The sequence below is a fragment of the Schistocerca piceifrons genome, chromosome 8 (genome assembly GCF_021461385.2).
Source record: "Schistocerca piceifrons isolate TAMUIC-IGC-003096 chromosome 8, iqSchPice1.1, whole genome shotgun sequence".
In the NCBI taxonomy this organism is placed as follows: Eukaryota; Metazoa; Arthropoda; class Insecta; order Orthoptera; family Acrididae; genus Schistocerca; species Schistocerca piceifrons.
In genome coordinates this window covers 434,039,763-434,065,697 of record NC_060145.1, presented here as the reverse complement: position 1 = coordinate 434,065,697, position 25,935 = coordinate 434,039,763, and the positions used below count along the sequence as shown (strand labels likewise).

Here is a 25,935-nt window from a genome sequence, read left to right as displayed (position 1 = left end):
ATCAGATTCGACATAAAAACATCAACAACGATAGATCAGGTATACATGCCACCATCGCAAACAGAAGTTGGAGAGATAAAGAATATTAAACTCATAATTCAGTATGTAAAAGGAGATGAAAACCTAATAATCATGGGAGATGGAACACAGTTGTAAGGGAGGAATAAAACAGAGGGCTATGAGGGGATATGATCTTGGCAGAAGGAATGAAAAAGGAGAGACTAGTTGAGTATTGCAGTAAATTACCGATGGTAATAGCAAATCCTCTGTTCAAGTATAACAAGAAGAGGTGTACTTAGAAAAGACCCGGAGGTGTGGGAAGATTCCAGCTGGACTACATCATGGTCAGACAGAGATCTGAAAATCAGGTATTCGATTGTAAGGCATACCTATGTCTAGATCTACACTCAGATCACAGTTTAGTAATGTTGAAGAGGAGACTGAAGTTCAAGATTATTGTCCAGAAGAATCAATGTCGAAGGAAGCGGGATACTGAGTTACTGATGAATGATGAGATACAATTAAAGTTCGTTATGGTTGTGGATGCCACGGTAAGGAATACGAGAGTAGGCAATTCAGTTGAAGAGGAATGAACATCTCTAAAAAGAACAATCATGGACATTCGACTGTCAGTTATAAGGAAACTATGAAGAAACCTTGGATAACAGAAGAAATATTTAAAGTGATTTAGGAAAGAAGGAAGAACAAAAATTTTCTGGGGAAGACAGGAATACTGCAGTATAAATCCCTAAGGAAAGACATTTAAAAAAAATGAAATGGTTGTAAGAAAGATGTGAAGAAATCGAAAAATAAATGATCGTCTGGACAACTGACTCAGCATATAGAAAAATCAAAACAGTGGTTGATGAAATTAAAAGCAAGGGTGCTAACATTAAGATAACACTCTGTCGGAATTTCTAAAATCATTGGGGGACAGTAATACTTAAACAACTGTTTTATTTGGTGTGTAGAATATATGGGACTGTTGGTGTACCATCGGACTTCCAGAAAAATATCTTTCACACAGATCTGAAGGTAGCAAGGGCATATAAGCATGAGATCTCTCACACAATCAGTTTGACAGCTTATGTGTCCAAGGTGCTGATGAGAATCATACGCAGCAGGATTGAAAAGAAAATTGAAGAAGCATCATTAAATTCTTCATTTGTGTGGATATATTGTCCGTAGTTGATTTACAGTTCTTGAGGGTATTTTCAAGTGGAAGTCACCGTAAGTAGAAATCAGCCTATCGTTAACGAACTGTTTTTCGATCTTAAAGCAAATCAAAATGTACAGACCACTGACAGTGCCTTACCTCTATAAAGTGAAATATGGCTAGTGAAAAAGATGTGCATTTTTTGTAGTTGCAATGATAGAACAAAAATACCATCAAGAAAATTGAGGAGCTGTTAGATGATGATCAGTTTCATTTTAGGAAATATAAAGACACCAGAGAGGCAGTTCAACATTGCTGTTGATAGTGGAATCAAGGCTGAAGAAAATTCAAACTATCTTCATAGGATATGTTGACCTAGTAAAAGCATTCAACAGTGTAAAATTGTGCAAGATGTTTAAAGTTCTGAGAAAGATAAGACAGTAATATACAATATGTGCAAGAACCAAGAGGGAACAATAAGAGTGGTAGACCTAGAACAAAGTGCTCGGATTAAAGAGGTTGTAAGACAGAGTTGCAGTCTTTTGACCTTAGTGTTCAGTCTATACTTTAAAGAAGCAATGACCAAAATGAAAGGCAAGTTTCAGAGGGGATAAAAATTCAAGGTGAAAGAATGTCAGTTGTAAAATCATTGATGACATTGCTATCCTCTGTGAAACTGAAGAATTACAGGACTTGTTGAAAGAAATGAACACTCTAATAAGTACAGAATGTGGATTGAGAGCAAACTGGGAAAAGACAAAAGTAATGTGAAACATTAGAAATGAGGTTAATGAGAACCTTACGATCAAACTGTGTGAGCATGAAATAGACAAAATTAAGGATTCGTGCTACCTTGTAATCAAAATAACCCATGACGGACAGAACAAGGAGGACATAAAAAGCAGAGTACCACAGGCCAAGAGAATTCTATTGGTATCAAATATTGCCCTTAATTTGAGGAAGTAATTTCTGAGAATTTACATTTGGAGCACAGCAATGTATGGTAGTGGACCATAGACAGTGGGAAAGCCAGAACAGAAGATAATTGAAGCATTTGAGACGTGCTACAAAAGAATGTTGACAATTAAGTTGACTGTTAAGATAGGGAGTAAGAATGTTCTCTGCAGAATCGGTGGGGAAAGGAGCACATGGAAAACACTAACAAGAAGAAGGGACAGGGTGATAGAATGTGTTAAGCTATCAGGAAATAACCTCCTTATTACTAGGGGGAGCTGTAGAGGGTAGAAACTAAAGGGGAAGGCAGAGATTGAAATACTTCCAACAATTAATTGAGGACTTAGGGTGCAACTCTGAGATGATGGGATTAGCACTTGAGGGGAACTCGTGGCAGGGCGCATCAGACCAGTCGAAAGATTACATGCCTAATTTCTTCATCATTTATTATGTTGTTAAAATATTTGAACTGTTATACAAGTTAATATGTTTTTCTAGGTGCTTGATAACGAAGTTGGCCAGTAGCACAATAGATAAAAATTAAATTTATAGCCTAAAATGTTATTGTCTGATATTTGGTGTCACTTGTAATAAACATTAAATATAATGCATCATTTTAAAAAATAATGACTCACAACTCTTGATTATTAGTCATAGTCAGAATCAGTTAACTAACATTTTAATGATTTCCACAGTTCTCTTATGCAGCCTGTTTTTATTTTTTGTAGCTTCTTTGGGAAGGCATTTGAACAAGCTGCAATCAAAATACGGGCTCGAATGACTATGGACTGCTTTGACACATCAAGTGAGTAGAGAGGCTTATGCATAACTAACACATTTCACATGTTTATAGCAACTGTCTCTATACTGCAAATAGCAGCTAAACAGAACTCTGATGTAATTATTCAAGCATTTTCAGTGGTGTGGTAATGTAGAATGTGATGTGTCTGTTTCTTATATTTTAAGTGGGTGAATCATATATAATGGTGCCTGCCTGCGCATTAGCACCCCAGTTCTTGGATTCGGGCAGATACTTCAGTAGCAGATTGAATCTGTCTGGCAGATAAATGATGAGTGTTGGTGTGCCAGGCAGCTTGGATGTGGTTTTTAGGCTCAAATCCAACAGGGGAATACATGATTCACAAACATTTCAACAAACGTATTCACATTTCCTCATGGGACACCACTAGACACATGCAGGTGTGAACTCAAATGAACCCCTGGAGGAAAGACAAAATTTCTTTTCATGAAATGCCACTAAGAAAATTTAGAGAACCAGCATTTGTGCCTGATTGCAAAACAGTTCTACTGCTGCCAATGTATATTTAGTGTGTGGACCATAAAGATGAGAAATTTGGACTCATAAGGAGGAAAACAGACAATTTTTTCCTTGGCTCCATTTGTGAGTGGAACAGGAAATGGAGTGACTAACAATGGTACAAGATACCCTTCACCCCGTGCGGTTTTAGGTGCTACAGTCTGGAACCGCAGGACCGCTACAGTCGCAGGTTCGAATCCTGCCTTGGGCATGGATGTGTGTGGTGTCCTTAGGTTAGTTAGGTTTAAGTAGTTCTAAGTTCTAGGGGACTGATGATCTCAGAAGTTAAGTCCCATAGTGCTCAGAGCCATTTGAACCATACCCTTCACCACCCACCATTGCTAGATATATGCTGGCACATGAATGGTGCTTTCTAATAGGAATGTTAGAAGAATTGAAGAGTGTGACATTTTTAAGGGATAATATTATGGCTGATGACACATGGTATCACAAGGGTGTATCATAAATTTGCTGTGCAAAACACAGAATGGCAGTAAAATTTGTATTTCCATTTAGGGCAGATTGTACTACAAAGGAGGGTGTGGAAATTGTGGAACATTCCCCCCTCCCACCCATTTCTAGTAATTTTAGAATCTCCACAGTGGTTCATCATTGTACATTACTTCAGTATTTTTCTTACTTTGTTTAGTCATTGCAACAGATTATCCATTACCATTATCGCTTTTGTTCCTCTGAGGGTTCCCCCCACCCCCCACCCCCGTCACTCCAGCTTGCTGCTATCTATTCTCACCATCTCTTGCAATAATTCTGGCCAGCAGTGTTGAACAGAATGAAAATGGTGATGTAGCAAACATGACATTGAAATAACAAAACTTTGCCTCAATTCTTGAAGAAGAACCCTTAGTTTCAGAAATTATTAGGTGCTGACCTTGTAGTCAAATTAAATCAAGCAATGTTGAGAGAATTTGTTAGGAAATGAGACGCTAAAAATAACAGATGAGTTTTGCTATTTCGGCAGCAAAATAACTGAGGAAGGCTGAAGTAGAGAGGATAGAAAACATGGACTGGCTCTAGCAATGAAAAAATTTCTTAAAAAGAGGAATTCATTAGCATAGAAATAAATTTAAGTGGTGGGAAGATTATTATGAAGGTGAAATATGGACACTAACCAGTTCTGGCAAGAAGAGAATAGAAGCTCTTGAAATGGGGTGCTACAGAAGGACAATGGATATTAGATGTGTAGATCACGTAACTAATGAGGAGATACCAAAGCAAACTGAGTAGAAAGAAATTTATGGCATAACTTCGTGAAAAACGGGGTTGGTTGATAGGATACATTCTGAGGCATCATGGAATTGTCAACTTGATATTAGAGGGAAATGTGGGGGATAGAAATTGTAAAGAGTGTCAAAGAGGGGTGAGTACAGTAAGCATTTTCAAAGCGATGTAGGTTGTAGTAGGTTTGCGGAGATGAAGAGGCTTGTGCGGGATAAAGCAACTTGGAGACCTGCCTCAAATCTGTCTTTGGACAGAAGACGGTGATAACAACAACAACAACAACTACTACTACTACTACTACTAGCACCTCCACCACTGAACACATTCCCTTTCTTTTTCCCCTCCTTAGACAATTTTTTTGTTTTCAAAAGGTACCTCCAATGACTTGAAAATTTATATTTAATGGTAAATAGTCTCTGTCATTTCATCCATCTTTTAATATTTATATCTGGGAACTTTCAAAGAAAAATTGTATGATGAACCAGAAAACATGAATATTCTCCTACAGTAACATTAATTTACCCATGTGAGACACACTTCCTTGGGGAACACAGTTTCCATCATATAAATGATTTTGTTTTTAATTTTACATTTCGGCCTGGAGTCACATAAATGGCATCATTAAGAGTTTAGATTCTTAGAAAGTAATGATTGGAGATCTGTCTCAATGTGAAAGCCAGTAAAAATTTAAGTAACTACTGGTGTACGCAGTGGGGGATACAGAAAAACCTCAAGGAGGGGGCGCTTGAAACATCATGAGCTACCTTTACTTTTACTGTAATAAAAAATAATCAAGTCACATGCAGAGTTTAAGAAAGTTTTATTTAAACTGATTCTACACATCTACAAGACAATGCCCTGATTATATAAAAAAGTTACAATTTTGTACAGCATGTGCAAAGTAGTATAGTCAGATCTAGGACAGACAGACAACTCTTTCATAACATAATCACAATCATTATGGGTGTTTATGCTTGCTTCCTTATATTGAAGAATCTCTCCCATTAGTCTCTTTTTAATCAAACAAGTGATTGTTCTTCAAAGAACAGCAGTTCAGTTAAGCACTGATTCAATTTATGTGCCAGATCATTACCATCATGTTTCAGTAGTTGTGAGGGCAAAAGTATGTTGTATTTTAAGTGATAAATATTTTCTTCAGCAAAACTTTCTCTCATGTCAGTCGTAACATGGTCCAGTGTTGGAATAAAAACAGTTCTTTTCTAATATGTTGTAGCATCATCATTATGATCACAGCTTTCCCCCTGTCTTTGTCCACCTGTAAGACGAGGAACACTCGTCTCCACACCTAACTCTTCCATAACTGCCCTTGCCTCTTCAACAATATGAGCAAATTATAAGAAAACAGTAGAATTAGAATATTCACGACTTTTCTTGAACAAATGCCAGACAGAGTAACGTATCGAGGTCACTAGAATGGCCGTGACTTTTCTCGTTGGTGTGTGTCAGCTATCTACATGCCAGATAGAAATGTATAAAATACGATGACGCAGGTGTGCATGCTACATAGGAAAGTACAACTACTCGATAAGTTAATTCACTCGAGTTGAGTGACGAAAGAAATGAACGAATAGCGTGCGGGCTGACTGGCGGGGGCAGTTCGGGTGGCTATGTAGGGGGGGGGGGGGGGGGGGCGTGCCCAAACTCTTTGCCTTTACAAATGTCTGCTTGTGTCCTTCCTTCTTTCCTGATGAGGCAACAGTTTGTTGCGAAAGCTTGAATTTTGTGTGTATGTTTGTGTTTGTTTGTGTGTCTTTCGACCTGCCAGCGCTTTCGTTTGGTAAGTCACATCATCTTTGTTTTTTGATAAATTTTTCCCATGTGGAATGCTTAACAAAGATGATGTGACTTACCAAATGAAAGTGCTGGCAGGTCGACAGACACACAAACAAACACAAACATACACACAAAATTCAAGCTTTCGCAACAAACTGTTGCCTCATCAGGAAAGAGGGAAGGAGAGGGAAAGACGAAAGGATGTGGGTTTTAAGGGAGAGGGTAAGGAGTCATTCCAATCCCGGGAGCGGAAAGACTTACCTTAGGGGGAAAAAAGGACGGGTATACACTCGCACACACACACATATCCATCCACACATATACAGACACAAGCAGACATATTTGAAGACAAAACTCTTTGTCTTCAAATATGTCTGCTTGTGTCCCCCTAAGGTAAGTCTTTCCGCTCCCGGGATTGGAATGACTCCTTACCCTCTCCCTTAAAACCCACATCCTTTCGTCTTTCCCTCTCCTTCCCTCTTTCCTGATGAGGCAACAGTTTGTTGCGAAAGCTTGAATTTTGTGTGTATGTTTGTGTTTGTTTGTGTGTCTGTCGACCTGCCAGCACTTTCATTTGGTAAGTCACATCATCTTTGTTTTTAGATATATTTTTCTTACGTGGAATGTTTCCCTCTCATTACATAAAATTTGTATAAATGCAAGTGATCTAATTTGTGCTGCAGTGAAACAGTATTAAGAAATTTAGATTGTTACATTTGCTTAAATAGTTCACTGGAAGTGTAAAGGAACAGTTTAGTGGTATGAAATTAAGCAGACCTCTCAGTACAGTCACGATCATAAATTCGAAGGTGAATAACTGTTGACAGTATGACAGAACAATTCTTTGTCAGTGTAGAGGCCAGCTGCTTTATTGGTAGTGAGAGTAAAATGTAAGCAGCAATAACATTCATATGACGTTGACAATTGCTATCAACAGCAGCATCACTTCCATGAGTAGCCTTAGTCTCGTGTTACAGGTGTGTGCCATTTGACGCTCTTATATTTTTATGGTGGGTAGCGGGGGTACATAGCCTCACTCTCACTCGCGGTCCCCCTCCCACGACTGCTTTCTTCCCCTTATGCACCACTTACAGCTCTCGGTATGGCTCACTGTGAGATATGGGCATTTTGGGGAGTATCAAAAAGTGAAAGACAAAAAGTAAGGTGTATGAAAATGTAACGAGTTGCTTGAGACATAATGAGTTCCTGAAACTTTAAAGGAAATAAGTAGTTCAGTGACAATAGTTCAGGGCTGGGCTTGTGTGTCAAACTCTAGAATAAACAAAAGGTTTGGTCAAAAACAGTTAAACAAAATGTGAACTGCCTACTGTTACATTATAAGTTTAGTAAAAAGTAACTAGCCTGTAGTAAAGAATTATGTTCTATAGTCCCACTCTGTTTTGTGATTCACATACTAATTAATCATGGACATTTATTTCTTTTCAGTTGTTCAGTTGAAGACAGATGACCGAGCAAAGTTCTTTGATGCACTGACTACTCTCCTCAGCTGAATCTTCATGTATCTTTGTTTTACTCTGTACACAACAGACAATGGCAGTGCCTTGTCTGAAGGAGTCTTTCACATGTTAGTACCTCTACACAAGTGCTAGCATGGTTGGCAAAAATGACGAAAAATCTCTTCATACTCCATTACGTGTTCTTTCAAAAACAAGCTTTAAATATCAATTATAGTATAATGAATAGTGCCTTTTAAGGTATGTGTGAATGGTTTGCCTGTTAAAATGAATAGTGCCTTTTAAGGTATGTGTGAATGGTTTAACAGTTAATATTGTGTGTGTGTGTGTGTGAGAGAGAGAGAGAGAGAGAGAGAGAGAGAGATATTTGGAGTGTACAATTAGATTTACAACTTCCTGTGTATTTAATGCTTAGCTGTTATGGGATCTTGGTAGTGACATTACCTGATAGTAAAATTATTTTATGAGCAGTCAATTCTTCTACGTGATATTGACATTTTGTATAAATTTTCATATACTTCTCATGTTTTACAAAAAATAGACAATGAAATATATTATGAACAAAGGAGTCATAAATTGGCTGAAGTGTTTTAGCACAATTGTCACGTAGACATAAAGAGTCAACAAATATTTGAAATGTTCGACAAAATGTATTCAAATACAATATTTTAACAAGAAAAATTATATTTTGTGGGAAATTAAAAATGTTGTACTGATATTTTAACCATTTGTTCCATCCTTTTGAATGAAACTCTGCCAGTTATTGCTACGGACACGTTTTTACTTTTTTGTGTGGACCGTCCATGACACATATGAAGTATCTTTCCTAATGGTTATTCTGCTCTGTACTTTGTGAATTGAAAGTATCAGACTGCATATACAAAGGGTCAGGGTTTGATTATTGCCCTGTCCTAAGATTGTTTCCAGTCTCTTAACATGCCTTTTCCATGACACAATGTTTTCCTAATGTTACAAAAAGTTGTGCATAGAATCCAAGACAAACTATTGCCCTTCCTGTATACAGCTGCCAAACTGGTTCTCGGCTGAGAAGGGGGACAATGCATAGGAGAGCACTGTAGTATTTAAGTCAACCTTCATTTTAATTATTACATTACTTGAATGGTGTGAGGACATTTGTTATTGTAGACTGGTGCTGGCTGCAGACTTCTATGTGTGGGAGGCTGTGGTACAGATTCTTCAATACTGTGGGGCATGCAGAGTCAAGAATGGGCACTGAAAGATGAACATTCATTATTACTTGATGCCTTCCACACAGTACTTCAACAGTAGTGACGCAGGTGCCGGTCATGGCTAGGGGAAGGGGCAGATGTGTTGTCACTAGTGCTATGCTTGGTGTCATGAGGCCAAGTTAGGCAGTGGTAGAATACTGGTGGGATGTGTGTGGGTCCCATTTCAAACCCAGGACCCTCAGAGACAGGTTTGAGTGTTAGCCAATGGCACCTCCTGAAGCCTAGAACTATCAGGGCTTGCTGACAGTTAGTCATACATTTGACCAATGACTGATGCGGAGACTGTGGCAATAGAATGCATGACACCGAAGGAATCATACTAGTAGTGGAACTTGGGAGGATTTATACTCTCTCTCTCTCTCTCTCTCTGACTGTGTAAATGCCACATTGTGCTACACCATCATGCAACACAGTCAACCACTGACAGCAGAATGCCAAATTGCAGGGTGCTGTGGTAGCACTATTACAGTGACCAATTGTAGAATCATATTATTGGCTGGCACATGTATCACTTGGCATATTGTCAAGGCCTGTCTGAAGCTTGGTCCACAATGCATCACGTGTCCACCAAATAAAAGCAAAATCTTTGGTACTCGTGAACTTACAGCATGATATGAAAGCTGAGCTGGACCTTATCATCATCAACAGCTGTTTATCATTTGCTGCATTATATTGGCCTCATGCAGAATTCATACATTACAATCTACAGCTTACTCCTTCTTTTTTTTCTGCTTGTTTCTTTGATGTTAATCCATCTCCCATCATTGCTGCAGGGCCACCCACAGGCTTTCTGATTGTACAATATTTTGGTCTTACAGTGATTAATCTTTAAGCATACTGTCATACTTACCGTGTTCAGTTCTTCCACCCTCTGTTGAAGTTCTGGGTTTCATGCAAACAAAACAACACAAATTGAACATTTATTCCTTCTTCATCCCAGTTTAGTGATTTGAAGATCTCTTCCATGATTACAGAAAATTGTTTTGGTGAAAAAGTATTCTTTACTAACTACTTTCTGAGCTTGGAAGTTTTCACTGCTTTGATTTAATCAAGTGGGACCTCTAGCTTTATGTATATATATATTTATTCAACAAACTGGTATGGAAAGTTCTGGCAAAATGTAAATAGTTTGGGGGTAAAAATAATAACTCACTAAATAATAGAGACATTGGGTTGTTGACAGGCATGCAAAACATAGAATCTATTTCTTGGTTTCCAAGTGCTGCCTGCTGTCTCTTCAGTCCAAGGATTTTTCCTGTTTCTTTGCACAGAATTGCTTGCCCTACTACTTCTAGTATTACTCTGAGAATGCACTCATTCTCACACTTTATTAGCCAAGTTAACTTCCTTAAGATGCATTACAGATATTATTAGAAAATTTTCATACATCTTTAATATGGTCTTTATATACAGGGTGTATACGACCTGGGACAACCGGAAGATCCGGGAAAAACTCGGGAATTTTTTCATTCGGGAGAAAACCGGGAAAAACTCGGTATTTTTTTAGAATTCCGGGAATTCTTCATTGTTTTAGTTTTCAGTTAAATTTTTGTAGCATTGACTGGTAAGGACCAATACTCTAATAAAGGATATTACTGTATCTCACTACTTCAGCAATAAAACATGGGAGGGGGGGGGGGGGGGGGGGAGACTAAGTTGCCGGGGAAATGTGCCATATACAGCAACAAAACACAGTGCTCACACAAGCATCTGCCAACAACAAAATGTGTCAACGGCTTTAGGAAGCCTATGTAATGCTTCATAACAGCAAATTGCCTCCGATGAGCATGATGTCACAACTGCTTACAGAACATTCGTTTGAGGAGTTGTGAGCAAGCACATGCCCAGTTGAGTTGCGTATGAGTAGTACCTTCTCCTACTTCTGGCTACAGAAGTGTGGCAGTTAACTGTATAAGCAATAGCAGCAAACGGCCGGATACTACCCGGAAAAAATTTTACTGGGCCTCCTAAGCTGTCAGATTCACACATGCGCAACAGGCCTGGATATAGGGGCTGGGAGCAAACCGGGATATCTGCCCCGGTCGGCAATTTCTGGGGTGGGCAGCCGCTGACGTTCTGTTCCAGGAGTAGCACGGAAAATGCATTGTACGAACACGTAATAACGCGAACTGGAGAATAAACGTGGGATAACTAAAACGGCGATTGTGGCAGGTTTGGTCAAGTTAACCGGAGAATAAGTTTTAACCCTGGCAGGAATAGTTACAGAATTAGTGATGACAAGATTGTTTGTTAGAATGAGGAAGGAGAAGAAACGGGTACATCACACAAATTATGGAAGAATATGACGATTCCAAATTTATATAAAAATTTTGTACTACTACTTTTCGCTCTCATGCTTCAGAAGCTAGAGCGTATAAATGAAATGTGAAACTATTTCGTAACATGAAACTTGCTTGTAGTAGGTGTAATAGGCATTTGATATTGGTACTTCGTGATTATATTCTGTTGTGTTATAAAAATGACCATTTGTGCCAAAACAGTGTCGTTTATTCGGTGTGTGTTACAATTCCTGCAATATTAGGCAGACCTGTTATCTAGCAGACAGTGACAAAACACACGTAATCAGATCGAGAAAGCACCCCTGTCTTGGGTAATATTAGTATTAATACCTTTTTCAGTATTAGTCAACGACATTTGGTTTTTTCATGTAGCAAAACGTTTGACGAACTTTGATGAGCTAATAGATTCTTGCCCAAAAGGAAAGCACACCATGTAAAGCTGTACTAAGGTTAGTGAGAAAAGCAATGCAAGGACTTAAGGATTGAAGAAATGTGTACTGTCTTGCTTGTCTATTGTCTTTTCTGGTTTTATGTATCCTATATTTAATTTTATGTCCCACAAAACCATTACAAAATGTTACATGGTTGCGTTCCACAGAATGAAATACAGTGACATGCGATAGAAGAATGCTGTGTGTAGAGATGTGGCATTACACTTTGGCACATTTAAGACCAAATAATATATATTACATTTCCTCAAACACATATGTTTTATGTACCAGCTCTTCAGGAAGATGTGCACTGCAAAATGGACATATTTTTGAAAAGTCTATTTTTTAAATTTTTGGCATCCTATCTTAAACGCTCGAGGGAGGAGGGGCACCACTCTCTAGTATTGCCCCAGTTCGGAAATATCGTAGATCCATGGCAGATCTACAGAGCAGTCTCAAGTTGTAATAGGGAGGTGGGTAGTCTCATGTGACCCGTGTTTACGTTTAGTGATTTTGCTGTTTCCTTTTCGTTTATTGCTCTCACGTCAAATGAAAACAAAACGGATTTTTGTGATCAAGAGCTATCAAGTGAATAAAAATACATTCACATAATTACAGAAGGCTAAAATATGTTATTAGTTTCAGATTTTATTTTATTTCTCCTTTCTGACAGTCCAGCATTATCGCATTGCAGAACAATGAACTTATTTTTGTCGATTTACTAAAGAAATTTGGCTTTTATTAATCTTTTTCGTTGAACCAGCCAATTTATTTGAAACGGAGTGTTTAATTCCACACTATTGGCTAGTTTCAATTGTTCGCTGCATTTCAGGTGCATGTTATCATTTTATAGAATGTATGGCATTACGCCATAATAAAGAACCAAACATGAGATAATACAGTACTGGTACTCCAAGAAAACTTACGTCCGAATCTGGACATATGAATGTGCACTTGAAGCCGAATTATGCATTTTAGTATGGTTCATGAAATTATCGTGCCCTTGGAGTATCCTCTAATATCTTGTTTCTTTTGTGACATTATGTAAGACGCTTTTTATCTGGCACTTTCTAGCAACTGCTGAAATGAACCTATTTCTAACAGGTCGCAGTAAAATATTGCGAATGGTGGTTTGAAAAGCGTTACTTTCAAAGTAAATTTCCTTTTACGCAAGATGAACTATGTGCGAGAATGTACGATGAATTTCTTAACTCGCAGAGCTTTTGACTCTCACTTAAAAATCAACTCTTTGAGTACGATGATTTATAATAATTTCGAGCCCAGAAGACCTGACATTTATGTCGTTCTTAAATATTTTACTGGCACATTTGTGTGATGTAGCTTAAGTGTAACATGCGCAAAAAGGGGCAACATTATATGTGAAAGCTTTTCTTTTCTTGTAGCAGCACTACGTATATTAATTTAAACCATTAACTTTTCCTATTTGTGTGTTTGCGTTGCTTATTGCTATTGGCAAGGAACATAAAGCTCTGGGCTGACTGCCTCACGTGTCCTATGGTCTGAATATCCGCTGTCGTCGGCTGGCGAGATCACGTGACGTGAGCTATGACAGGCTTACAGAAGCACATCGCAGTCATGATTTCAATGATGTTTAAAGCTTTCCCGGCATACTGATTGTTCCATAAATGGAACAATGATTTCAATGTTTTGGCAAGTAACATGCAATGTTTGGTGGAATTCGAATTTATACTTTCGTAATAAGAAAATATGCAGTGTACAAGCTGCTACATGTCAGACATCTTCCCAAAATTGCATGTCAGACATCTTCCCAAAATGTGTTTTGTTCCCTGAGTTTCGTTTTCTAAAGTGCCGGGAAATTCCACGCCTGTGTATAAAACCATAACCATTCAAAAGACTGATAAGTTTTACAGTTCCGAGGAAAAGTATACTTTCACTTAACACAGAAAAAGGGTATTTTCACTCGGGAGGAAGTGCACTGGAAATTTTTTTTCCTTGTCCTCGTATACACCCTGTATATTGCACAGTGCAAATTCCAGAGATTCTCATCGTGCTCTTGTAATATTCTAAAGTGAAACCGGTCCCTACAATCTACTGAATGCAACTCATGGCTGTCCTGAACAACTTAATTCTAGTCCACAGTTCCTGCTGTAAGACTGATTTGATGTTCTGTTTTTTCCAGCCTCTTCAGCTAGATAACATTATAAGCTTATTGAGTGTGTTACTCAAACTATTTTCAGATCTCTCTTCATTTGACTAGTGACTTATAGTAATTGAAGAAAGGATCACAGAGGGATGCTCCTCTAGCATTTAGAACATGACTTGTATTGAACAACAAGCATGCACTGTCAAGTCAAAAAAAAACCTCTCGAAACACTGAATTAACCGGCCTTAATGTTCTTCAGTGTTATCCCTTTGTTAAATATTTCTATGAAAGTGTTTAAAGCAGAGACTCAAACTATTTGCAAATATGTGTTCTCATGTCTATGACATTGTTTTGACAATTTTATGATGGCAAAACTGATGGTGTTGATAATCCCACACAAAATATTGCAAAAGATTTTGAATTGTGTTATGGTGTATCAAAGGGCAAGAGGACTTTCTAGAATAAATAAATGTGCTTGTGAATGCGGTGATCATATTATTCCACTATTCATCATGTAAAATAGGAATTATTTGAGAAACTGATAGGTATACTATTTATGTTTTACTTTTTCACGTCAGTATACAGCAATATTCATTAATGCATGATACTTGTGTCCAAAGTATTACGTGCTATTTTTTTTTTTTTTTTTTTAAGAGAAAAAAAAAATTTAAAACTTTCTCACCACTTCGATTGTTCCATGAAATTTTTAGTGATTTCCCTTATGTAAATAAATTTCTGTCATGATATTTAAGCACAGAGTCTGTTGCCCATCTTCAGGTATTTGTATATCCTAATGAAAGTACACCGAGCATCTGTTTCTAAAACCATGCCAGTGCAGGTGTGTTAGACTCCCAAATGTCATGATGCAAGCATAACTTGAGTGCACACATGCAATTATGCTGTTAAGTTTGTGTGTTGCTCTGAGTATCCCCTGTGGTTGAAGCTCATCTTATGAATGTCAGATTGATTATCTTCATTCAATAAAATAGGAGGGAGGACCAGAAAATAATGCACAGTAGGTTTTTTTTTTTTCTCCTCTGGTATTGCAGCTGGAATGTTGAATAGCTTGAAGTTAGCACTACAGAGGGTATTTTGTTTTCGTGTGCAGCTCTAGTGAGAGAAGTGTGAACGATGAAACAGACATAGTGCACGTGTTACTGTTGTCAACTTGTGAAGAGCAGCAGAGTGTAGTTCAATATTTTTGGGCCAAAGGGCATAAACTGAGTGAAATTCACAGGGGCATGCCTGGTGTATAAGGGGACGACAGTGTAGACCACAGAAATGTCTCCAAATAGTGTGCTATCTTCTATGTGGGCCAAGTGAACCTTAGTGATTCACCACACTCCATCAGTAGGCCAGTAACAGCTGCAACCCTGCAGAATGAGTGGACCATTGAGGCAGCAATTTTGAATGCTCCGCATGTGCATTTGCAAACATATCCTATGGTGTGGTGTACGACATTGTGTTGAAATTTCGGTGAGTTAATGTTCTCTGGGTGCCTAATAGCTTAAAGTAGGATTGGTCTGATGTTCTGCTCTTCCAGTCTCATCAGCTACAGAATACTATATTGCTTATTGAGTGTGAGACTCAGGCCTGTTTCTACTTGGTTAGTAACTTACAGGGCCAGCAAATGATGACAAACTTGGATCACTTAACATGTTACACTGCGTAAGGGCATGGCATTATGAAAGGAATCATCAGTGGTGATGAGTTGTGGGCATACCACTATACGCCTAAAACCAATCAGGCCTGTATGGAGTGGAAAAAAATTCAAAGTGACTCAATCTGCTAGGAAAGTGCTTGTTACAGCTTCTGGGATATTCATGACGTGTAATTGGTGGATTTTGCTGAACAAAGGACCACTGTGAATGCTGCAGCCTACATTACAACTTTGGTTAAGTTGCATCATGCCCTTTTTGACAATCGCCACAACATTAATGCTGAGAGTGTCAAATTCTTCCTGACAATGCTCGCCTCCATGTTGCTGTTCCTGTTCATGAGAAAATCGCCAGATTTGGGTGGGGGGGGTGCTCCAGCATTCACCATACATTCCGGACTGTGCACTATGACACTTTCATCTGTTTGGCTGCATGAAGAAATTCCTGACTGTCCAATGCTTTGCAACAGATGTGGAAGTGAAATCAGCAGTCTGTGGATTGCTGCACTCCAGCCAAACAGACTTTTATGAACAGGTCTTATTGAAACTGGTACCACAATGGGAGAAAGGTGTTGAGAAAGTTGGTGACTACATAGAAAAGTAGGTAAAAGATGTAATTTCATTTATGTTTTTTCGTTACTTATGAAACTCTTTGGTAACATAATTATTGTGCAATATTTTCTTATCTTCTCTTGTGGCAGAGCATCGTTACCTATAAGGACATGAAATTTTGCAGTGACATAGTTCAGTGTAGTAACCAACTGGAGACCACTTTCCCAATTTATAAGGTCCTCAGACAGTTGTATTACCACTGATTCCTTAAAGTTGGAGATCCAGAGTTCAAAGTATGGGCCACATTTTTTGCTTCATTGTAATTTATCAATTGTAGGATAGGTAGATCGCTACTTACTGTAAAGAAGACAGGTTAAGTTGCAGACAGGGACAATTAAGACACTTACACAGAGCTTTCAGCCAGAGCCTTCATCAGCAAAAGAGAAACACATACCATTCACGCACACAAGCAAGTACACCTCACACACACACACACACACACACACACACACATGAGCACTAACTCTGGCAGCTTGGGCCAGATTCCATAAGCAGTAACTGTCAGACATTTTAAAGTATAGTATTTAGCATAAATTTAAGTCTGTTACAAACTAGACATTTTTAACAGATGGGCCTAAGGAGAGGACTACAGTACTTATAGCATACAAGACAAAACTGTATTACTTGCTCTGTATGGACACAGGCAATAGATATGGAGAGACTGATAACAACAGTTTTACTAGATGAGTGGCTAAGAGGAACAGTGGTGAAAAAACAATGGAGATATTAACATTCAATTGTGCATCATAATTTGTGGTGCTTGCAAATGAACACATGGTAAACAACTGTTTACAGAATTAAATTACGTAACTACAGCATTACAGTGAATAATTATATTTTCATGTTAGATTTATGGTAAATAATGAAATACAGTTCATAAGCAATGATGATGGCCCTAATTATAATATTAGAAGTAAAGTGATATTTTTTATTAAAACACTATGTTCCCCTTATTTCATAAGATGATATTGTCAACAAGTTTTGTTCTTTATGGCCAGGAGCGTACTATATGTCTGATAATGACATAATTATTAGAATAGGTGTGCCAAATAGCCACTTATAATAAATAATCTTTATTCACGACAGACTGTTTGGCCTTTATCACCATTGTCAAATACATCTAGATTGATGTGACATCCATATTACATTGTTAGTGAGCTGTCTTATAACTGTCACTGTTTTAATAAGATGGTAAATGATGTCAGTATGTTGAAAATAGAGAGATACTTACAGTGTGAAAGTAGTTTAACAGTTTCACTCTATATATTTACCATATAGCATCGTAAGAGTGTAACTGTCAAACTGCTGTCAAATTGTAATTAACATTTTTTTTTCACCATATTGACATCATTTATCATCTTACTAAAACAGTGACAGTTGTACGACAGTTCACTGATGACATAATATGGATGTCACATCGATCTAGATGTACTTGACAATGGTGATAAAGGCCGAAACTGTCTGTCATGAATATAGATTACTTATTATAAGCAGCTGTTTAGTGCATCTATTCTAATAATCATATCGTCATCAGACATATGTTATGCTGCTGGCCCTAAAGAAGAAAAATTGCTGATGATACCGTCTTATGAAATAAAGTTGGACATTCTGCATTTTATATGCATAAAAGTCAAATTGATATTTATCACTTTTCACTATAACTGACTTCAGCTCAGAAAGATATGAATATGCTGCTACCTAAATCTTCAGTCACTTGCCTTCTCCTGTAAAATGCCTGACATGCAACAAATCTTAATTGTGAAAGCAGCCAGTAAAAAGGTTTTTTTCAGGACGGCTCTTATTTTATTGAACATTTATTTAAAAACTTAATGCAACAAAGTATTTCACACTTACTAATGTTAGCAACCTGTTTTGATCTGTGTGTAGCCATATTTGAAGACAAATGAGTAGTCTGAAAATTGATGGAGCCGTCTGTATAGTTACGTGTCAAAACCTATAGGTGTGAGTCATGCCCAGCATGAAATGTTAATCCTCAGATGACCCAGTATGACACATTTTCTTTTATCTCTCACTCATCTAAATATTCAGGATGTACATCACAAGTTTATTTGCAGTTATATGTACAAAAGAGCGTGTATAGGTTTAATCTGTGTTACTGAATATAAAAAGGATGATAATTTAAGGTGGTGTCTATTATTTGAACTTACGGCAGCATACTGTGGCCTTACATTAATTATCAGGAGAGGGAACAACTTCATTTTAAAGATGATACTTTTATTCCATTCCTTACAAATGTCATGGAGTCCCATTCATGTAGAAAACTGAAAGATGGCTACAACTATGTCTGAAATATCTCATTTGAAAATCATGATGCAACATGAATGTAGAAGACAGCAGCTAATATCATTGACAGTGGTATAGCATCTTTTATAGATATCTTTGGTACATATATTTTGGTTCATTTATAAAAGAATTCATTAAAATAAACATTTTAAAATACTGTATCTGTTGTTAACATTTGCAATTTTATAATTATGGGCTACATTGTTTAAATAGTCTTCTTGTTTGTGGTATGAAATAACTAAAATTTTATAATGTTACTGAAAGTTTATTCTGGATTTATTACTATGATTCCTTGCTTACCAAAGGCGTTAATATACCTTATTACTCCTAAGAAAGAGAAACAATTTGTTGTCATTTAACTGCATTTCAGCCATTAACGATCATTGATCTCATTCTTCTGTAATTAAAAATAAACTTGACTGAATTTTGGATTACCGAAACATGCCTTATTCATTTTGCCTGTTACCGTACTACTGTCTAAGCTTAATTCTTTCATTTTATTGTGAAAGACATTTTACTGTAAAAGATATTTTCATATGTCAAAGAGTGTTAAGATAAGCTTATAGAGCAGTATAATCCAGTATTTGTAATAAAATCTTATGAAATGCTGTCCATTAATCCTATGTACTTTTTCTTGCTGCATAATTTTACTGTTGATCTGATTTACTTGCCTCTGGAATACTCAGCTCAAAGTCACACGATTCAGTTACATCTGTAATTACATTGTGTATCCAAAAGGTTTTTTGCTGATTCTATTTCTAACACTGCCCTATCTCTACAAGTTGTCCCTCTTCCTGATCCTGTGGAGATCCTATATCAACAGTGGGTAAAGAGCCATCACAGAAAGCTGCAACAAACTGCCGGACAGAGTCCTCAGTTATCTCAGCACCATCTTCCATAACCGCCAGTCTTCCGCTAGGAATGTCCACAGCAGCAAGTAGGGGTACAGCATCATCAATGCCCACCAGTTCACGGAGTAAGTCACTCGTATCACTCTGCAAAGAGAGGTGGGAAACCAAAATTAATGTGTTACCATCGTTGCGATTTAATCTATGAAGAAATGACTAATAACCTCCTTCCTAGGTGACAATGGTGTTATAAATAATGTTGCACAGGGATGATTTTAATGAAGAGTGAAAATGGAGGAGATAAATAAAGTTAAGGAAAAAAAGCTATTTATAAAAATAATTTTTATAAAATTGGCAATGAATTTGAAAACATACTTTATGCATTCAGTAACAGGTTTCTAGATCCCTGATACAATCAATCATGGAGATATGTAATTATCCTCCATTAAAATTCTAGTTATGTGGCTAATAACCTTCATCATTTACAATAAAAGAGGAAACATTTGTTTATGTATTGAACATATGAAGCCTAATTTCATTACACCTGGATCAGACTAACACAATGATTGACAGACACAGAAAGGGGAGATGATGTCAGTTGCCTGTTATAAGCCCACCCAATATGGCTGCAGTAGCAACAGCTTTTCAGATCAGTACTGATTTGATTTGCACATTTTCCATTAATCTGCAGCACTCAGTTCACCTTATGGGATCATAATAACCTTTACCATTTTGTTGCTTTCTCTTACTATTAGCTATCTACAGTCTTTGGCATATTATAAAAAAGAATCTGCACAAACAAAGAAAGCATACGATGAACAACAGTATGTTAATGACCATAATTGTTGTCTGTAGACTGATATAGCAAAGGCCAACAAATCAGAAGACATGGCCAAGTTCGTTCTCTGGTTGGTTGTTGCTGTGCTAGCTTTCATGTAAACAACTAGTTGTTAACCACATTGTTGTTCTGGTCTGGGCATAACTGATTGTGTTCTTGCCCAATACAAATTTAGCTGCAGTGTTATTTCTCAGTTGCATCAGAAGGAATTAGTTATCAAAAGTTTCACTTAAGGTACAAGGTCTATTTAAAACTGTCTGTATTGCATGATTGTTTTTCATGAATACAGACAAGTTTATTCTGTAATGTTATTCAGTAAATTGCCAATGATTTGGACTGTGGACCATTGCATAATTTCAGGTTTTTGCATACATGTATGCTAAGTCGTTACTTGATGCGGACCTTCCACATAAGCCACACAAAGTTGTGGTACTCAGTGCACATATCTACGCTCCATTGGCTTTTAGTGGGTGCTGTATCTTCTTTGCAGCTTGAGACCACAGCTCTAGCCATATGCCTGTTAGGTTTCTTGTCAGCATTAAGTTAATTGATGATACATGACTGGTATGTCAAAGTCATCTTGTGCATATGGATTCTGTGGTATTTATTGTAGGTTCACATTGTATTACTCTAGACTGTTTTATTGTAATGAGCATTATAATATTCTTGTAATTTCTACCTCATGTAAAAAGAAATTTTGTTTATTATCTGTCATCGTATGATGGGCGAGTCCTGAAACATGTCATGACAAGAAACAGTAAATAAAAAAAATAAATAAATAAAAAAAAGCCTGTGAATATTTTTGCACAATTTTACAGTATTTTGAAACCTATTTCATAATTTTTGATCAACGAACGTAAAAACATATTTGACGTCATAAATTATTCCACATCCATAATTCAAATATAGTGTTCTTGAAAACGACGGTCTAAACTGTAGAACTTTATGGAGACTAGATTGAGAATGTGACTTTTGTAGGCAGACATGTTGTCATTTCAAAGATTTCTAGCATCTTTGAACCCATATTCTAAGAAAATTATTACGTTACTTACATGTTTTGAATGTGTCAACACTGACTAGCCTTGTACTCATAAGGGACTGTGTGATCAAATTAAGTTACAACAAATTAATTAATAAGTCAAATGTCAGTGTTTTAAAAGTTACGCAATATTATTAATTCTTACCTACAGTAATACGTCAAATGAAAGGGAGTCAAATGTCATGTGGCACACACATATAGCCCAAAAACAATTTCTTCCCATATGTTTATCAGCATGTCTGGAAGAAATTGACAGCTGCTTTATTTGTGATTCTCTAGTTGGACAAGCGTGCTGGTAGAGGGCGCACAAAGTCCTTTATAAATTCCCTCTCCCACAGGTGCACCACGATAACTGAGTAGTCAGTGTAGCTAGGTGCCATGTGGAGAACCCACGTTAAATTCCTGTCATTGCTAGGGATTTTTCTTTGGTGGGAGGATTGGAATGGGTACACTCAGCCTCAAGATGCCAATTAAGGAGCCACCTGAGAGAAGTAGCAGCTGCAAAGCCAACAACAGCTGGGAGAGCATTGTGCTGACCCCACACCCTACCATTCCGCATCCAAGTGATGCCATTTGTTGAAGGTAACATGGCAGTCGATCAGTCACAGTTGGCCCATTTTGAGGCCAGAGTGGCAGAGCTTTGCATTTTTGCCATTCCTACAGAAAAATAAATAAGTAAAAAAAATGCTACTGCGTAGTACCAGATCAAGTGAACAAAGTGTACGTGGCAAATGAACTGTGTCATCTGGCCCTCTGTGCCCACCAGCTAGGGGTATCATTAATTAATTAACCCTGCGAACAGCAACACCAGTGTTGAGGAGTAGCATCTTGTTATCAAATAAAATTCCCTGGTATGTTTTGTAGCTTAGGACTGCTCTAAGCAGTTTTCATTGCATTCTCAGCATGGCTGACGGAAACTGGCTATGTAATTGTCAAATGTTGATCTGACTGTGTTGTGAAAAATATGTCTCAAAAGAACATAATAAGTGAATCCTAAAAGCAAGTTCATACTTTGCGAGTCAAATTAAGATTGCATAACCAAACTGGAGTTTTCAATTCCACTGATGTACACATTATGGGCATTTATGATTCCATAAAGATAAAATTTCACTACTGAAGGCAATACTTCTTACTGCAGCAGCATTTTGTTTGCAGATTCGGCAGTCAGGGTGTAAACTGTCAGCTTTATAATATGTAACAGCTGTGAGTAACATGACTGTAGTTGAAAACATGTCCTTGAAACCTCCAAATCCATCACTGAATTTGGTAATTTATGACTAGACCACTTAAAAGATTTCATATGGGAACATAAAAAAGACTCATGTTCTGCATTCAGTTCAAACACTCTTCTTAGTCATTCCAAACTCCTTTACAAATGCAATCAAGTCTTTCAAACTAATGACACATTGTAAGTGTGTTATCATTGCTGAAGGAATTGCAATTGAACTTGGTACAAAACAGGCAGCGAACTAAAATCATAGATTTACCCCTTTCAAACTGCAAAATACAGCAGTAATTGTGTTCACAAGTATCATCTTTACTAGTGATGCTTCCAAGTGTTTGGTTAAGAAAGCAGTTTATGAGCACCTACTAAACTGGCATATTAATTGTTTCTTTCAGTTTTGAATCATTTACTGTATGTTACAGCTAAGATGCATAGTGGAAAATCAGAATTCCAATGTTCTTTGTGGAACATTCAGAAATGTAAAGGGCTGGTAAACAGATTGTTATCTGCGCTGCGGACAGTTGAAATAATGCAAGAAGAGAACATACATATTATATAATAACAGAAATATCACTATTCTGGGTTTATGAGGGGCACAGTGAAGAGTATTACAAGGTTTTCAGTTTGTCATGAACGTTGCATTAAAGAAACAGTCTTTTCCTGTTATGTGACTGACGGTACAGCACAATGTAAGGTTCATGCCAAAGGATAAATTTTATCGGTTCTCTCTATCTGTGTGTGTGTGTGTGTGTGTGTGTGTGTGTGTTTTTGAGGGAGGGGATCTCTTTTGTGAGTACATACTATTAGATGGTATTCTAGGTGCCAATTGGCTTTGATCTCGTTTGTGTTTTGGACACTTGCTTTCTTATATTCCAGCCTTCTAAACCTTTTCATTATTTATTATACGGTCCCCTTCTTTGGTTTGATTTGATACTTCCTTTCTATATTTTACTGAAGTGTGGATCGCACAGGGATACCCAGTGTGTTTTTTGCAATGACACTATGCCCAAAACCCAGCACAGTAGCCATTCTGTTGTGTGGGGAGTTGTCAAGTACCCATACAATGGTAGCCCCCGGACGATGCTGGGATTGTAGTGTTGGTGCCCAATGTGGAAACACCCCATGAAGCCAAGGAATATGGCTGGGGCATGGGGCTCTGGACAATGATTTGCTAGCCAGGTAACAGCTGCTCTAGCTGGGTGGTGCCTATGGAGAGAGCTGCCATTTGGTGTGGGCAGTACCATGGCAGAAGATTTTCACATTAAACAAATTAAATTTTCTTCTGCTGATGGCTACACAGTCCCAGCAGTCACTTCTGAAGCTAAGTCATATTGCAATGCTGAGAGATATGACACCAAAATGTTCCCTTCCATGGCTACACCCATAGGAGGAATGTAGGGTGCAGAGACAAGGAGAGGAGTACTCCCCCATACTTGTTTGTTCTGAGATGGATTCCTTTTGAACTACAACGCCTTTGTTCTTCACTGAACATCTTGAGAACAGATTTGGAGAAGTGGCGTAAATCGATGATGACCTGCGTGACAGTGATAATTTTATGATCATTTTGACCCTTCCTTGGCATCATTCACCAGGGTGTCCATAGGTGTAAATTCAGATGAGCTCTATCCAAAGCTGACTGGAACGCTTTCACCACTGCTGTTGCCTTTCACACCCCACCATGTGGAGGTATCTATATGGTTGCCTGGAGCACAACTGCAGCCATTCTATCAGCAGCTGATTCAGCGATCCCCAAAATCATTGTGGCCATTAGAGACCACAGATGGGCTCTCCATTGCCATAAGTGACATCAGTTGACGGAGCACCTCATTACCTTTAAACAGCTCCATGCTCAGGTCCACCACCTCATAAAACAACACAAACTATAATGCTGAGAGCGGTAAGTTGCTACCATTGGACCACATACCCCTCCTTCATAGATTTTGGTGAAGATTCAACAACGCTTCTATGGACACCAGTATGTGGTGTGCTGAGCCAGATGGTGTTGCCAAACATTTTGGTTTTCATCATACTTGAGCTTCTACATATGAGAATTCTCAGCCTGCATTCTGTGTCCTCAAGCAGTGGGTAGAGCGACTTGTGTATTGGGTATTAAACTGAGGACCTAGAAACAATGGAGAAGCTTCATCCCACCATAGCCCTCACTGGTTCACAACCCCACAACAGGCAACAGCAGTTCACCCACCCACCACTGCCCCACACCGAACCCAGGATTATTGTGTGGTTCAGCCTCCAGTGGACAGCCCCCCCCCCCACGCGTATGTCTCATACCAGACTAGTGTAGCCCCAAATATTTGCATGATAGAGTATTCATGGTGTACGCGTATGTGGAGACTGTTTGTACAGCAATTGCTGACATAGTCTAACTGAGGCGGAATAAAGGGAACTGGCCTGCATTCAATGAGGCAGATGGAAAACTGCCTTAAAAACCATCCACAGGCTGCCCGGCACATCGGATCTCAACACTAATCTGCCAGGTGGATTTGTGCCGGGGACTGGCACACCTTCCCGGTCGGGAAAGAGCGACTTACTTTACCATTTACTACACGTCACCTAGAATCTCATAGTGCCCCATTCAGTGAGTGGGAATTCTGCAGTGCCCTAGCCCTTCACTCTGACATGGCTCCAGAATCAGACTGCATCCACAGCCAAATGCTCAGACCCTTATCAGTGGATTGCTAGTGTCACAGTCTTGCCATTTTCAGCTGTATCTGGAGCGAGGGTGAGTTCCTGCCTCAGTGGTGAGAAAGCTTGATCATCCCAGTATTGAAACCAGGCAGACACCCCCTTGAGATGGGCAGCTATCACACAATTAATCTCACATGTTGGTACCTTGAGTCTCAGGGTGCCTTAGCTCCATCCTGGGGTGGTTTTTGCCAAGGCCATTCTACTGCTGACGAGTTGTTCTGTCTGGAGACCACTAGTTGGTCTGCTTTATCCAGAGTCAACATCCTATTGCTGTCTTTTTTCATTTACATATGGCACCACATTGCATCACCACATCCTCCATGAGTGGGGTCTCTGAGCCCAACTCCCAGTTTATATCTGGAACTTCTTGTCTCGCCATATTTTCCAGGCCCAAGGTGGTGGTTCCCACAGTACTCCCCATATACAAGAGACAAGGTCCCACAAGACTCTCTATTGGTTATTACCCTTTTTCTAGTGGCTATTAATGGTCTAGCTGCAGCTGTGGGATCTACAGTGTTACTCTCCTTGTATGCCGACAGCTTTTGCATCTGCTATTGCTCCTCAAATGTCAGTTTTGCTAAACGCTGACTGCAGTGTGCCATACAAAACACACAGTCCTGGGCTCTGACTTGTGGATTCCAGTTTTCTGCCACCAAAACATGTG

General features: G+C 38.3%; 2 protein-coding genes across 2 annotated transcripts in view; one reads left to right on the top strand and one right to left on the bottom strand.

The window, feature by feature from the left end:
* Positions 1-8,617, top strand: part of LOC124711459 (cell division control protein 45 homolog) — a 143,661-nt gene extending 135,044 nt beyond the window's left edge. Inside the window, exons 13-14 of the mRNA XM_047241553.1 lie at positions 2,839-2,915; positions 7,908-8,617. Of these exons, the coding sequence (XP_047097509.1) occupies positions 2,839-2,915; positions 7,908-7,972 (142 nt within the window). The 3' untranslated portion in view covers positions 7,973-8,617. The remainder of the gene's footprint in view (positions 1-2,838; positions 2,916-7,907) is intronic.
* A 9,528-nt stretch (positions 8,618-18,145) lies between these two features.
* LOC124711460 (nucleoredoxin-like) overlaps positions 18,146-25,935 on the bottom strand; it is a 240,805-nt gene continuing 233,015 nt past the window's right edge. The window contains exon 6 of the mRNA XM_047241555.1: positions 18,146-19,610. Within this exon, the coding sequence (XP_047097511.1) occupies positions 19,374-19,610 (237 nt within the window). The 3' untranslated portion in view covers positions 18,146-19,373. The remainder of the gene's footprint in view (positions 19,611-25,935) is intronic.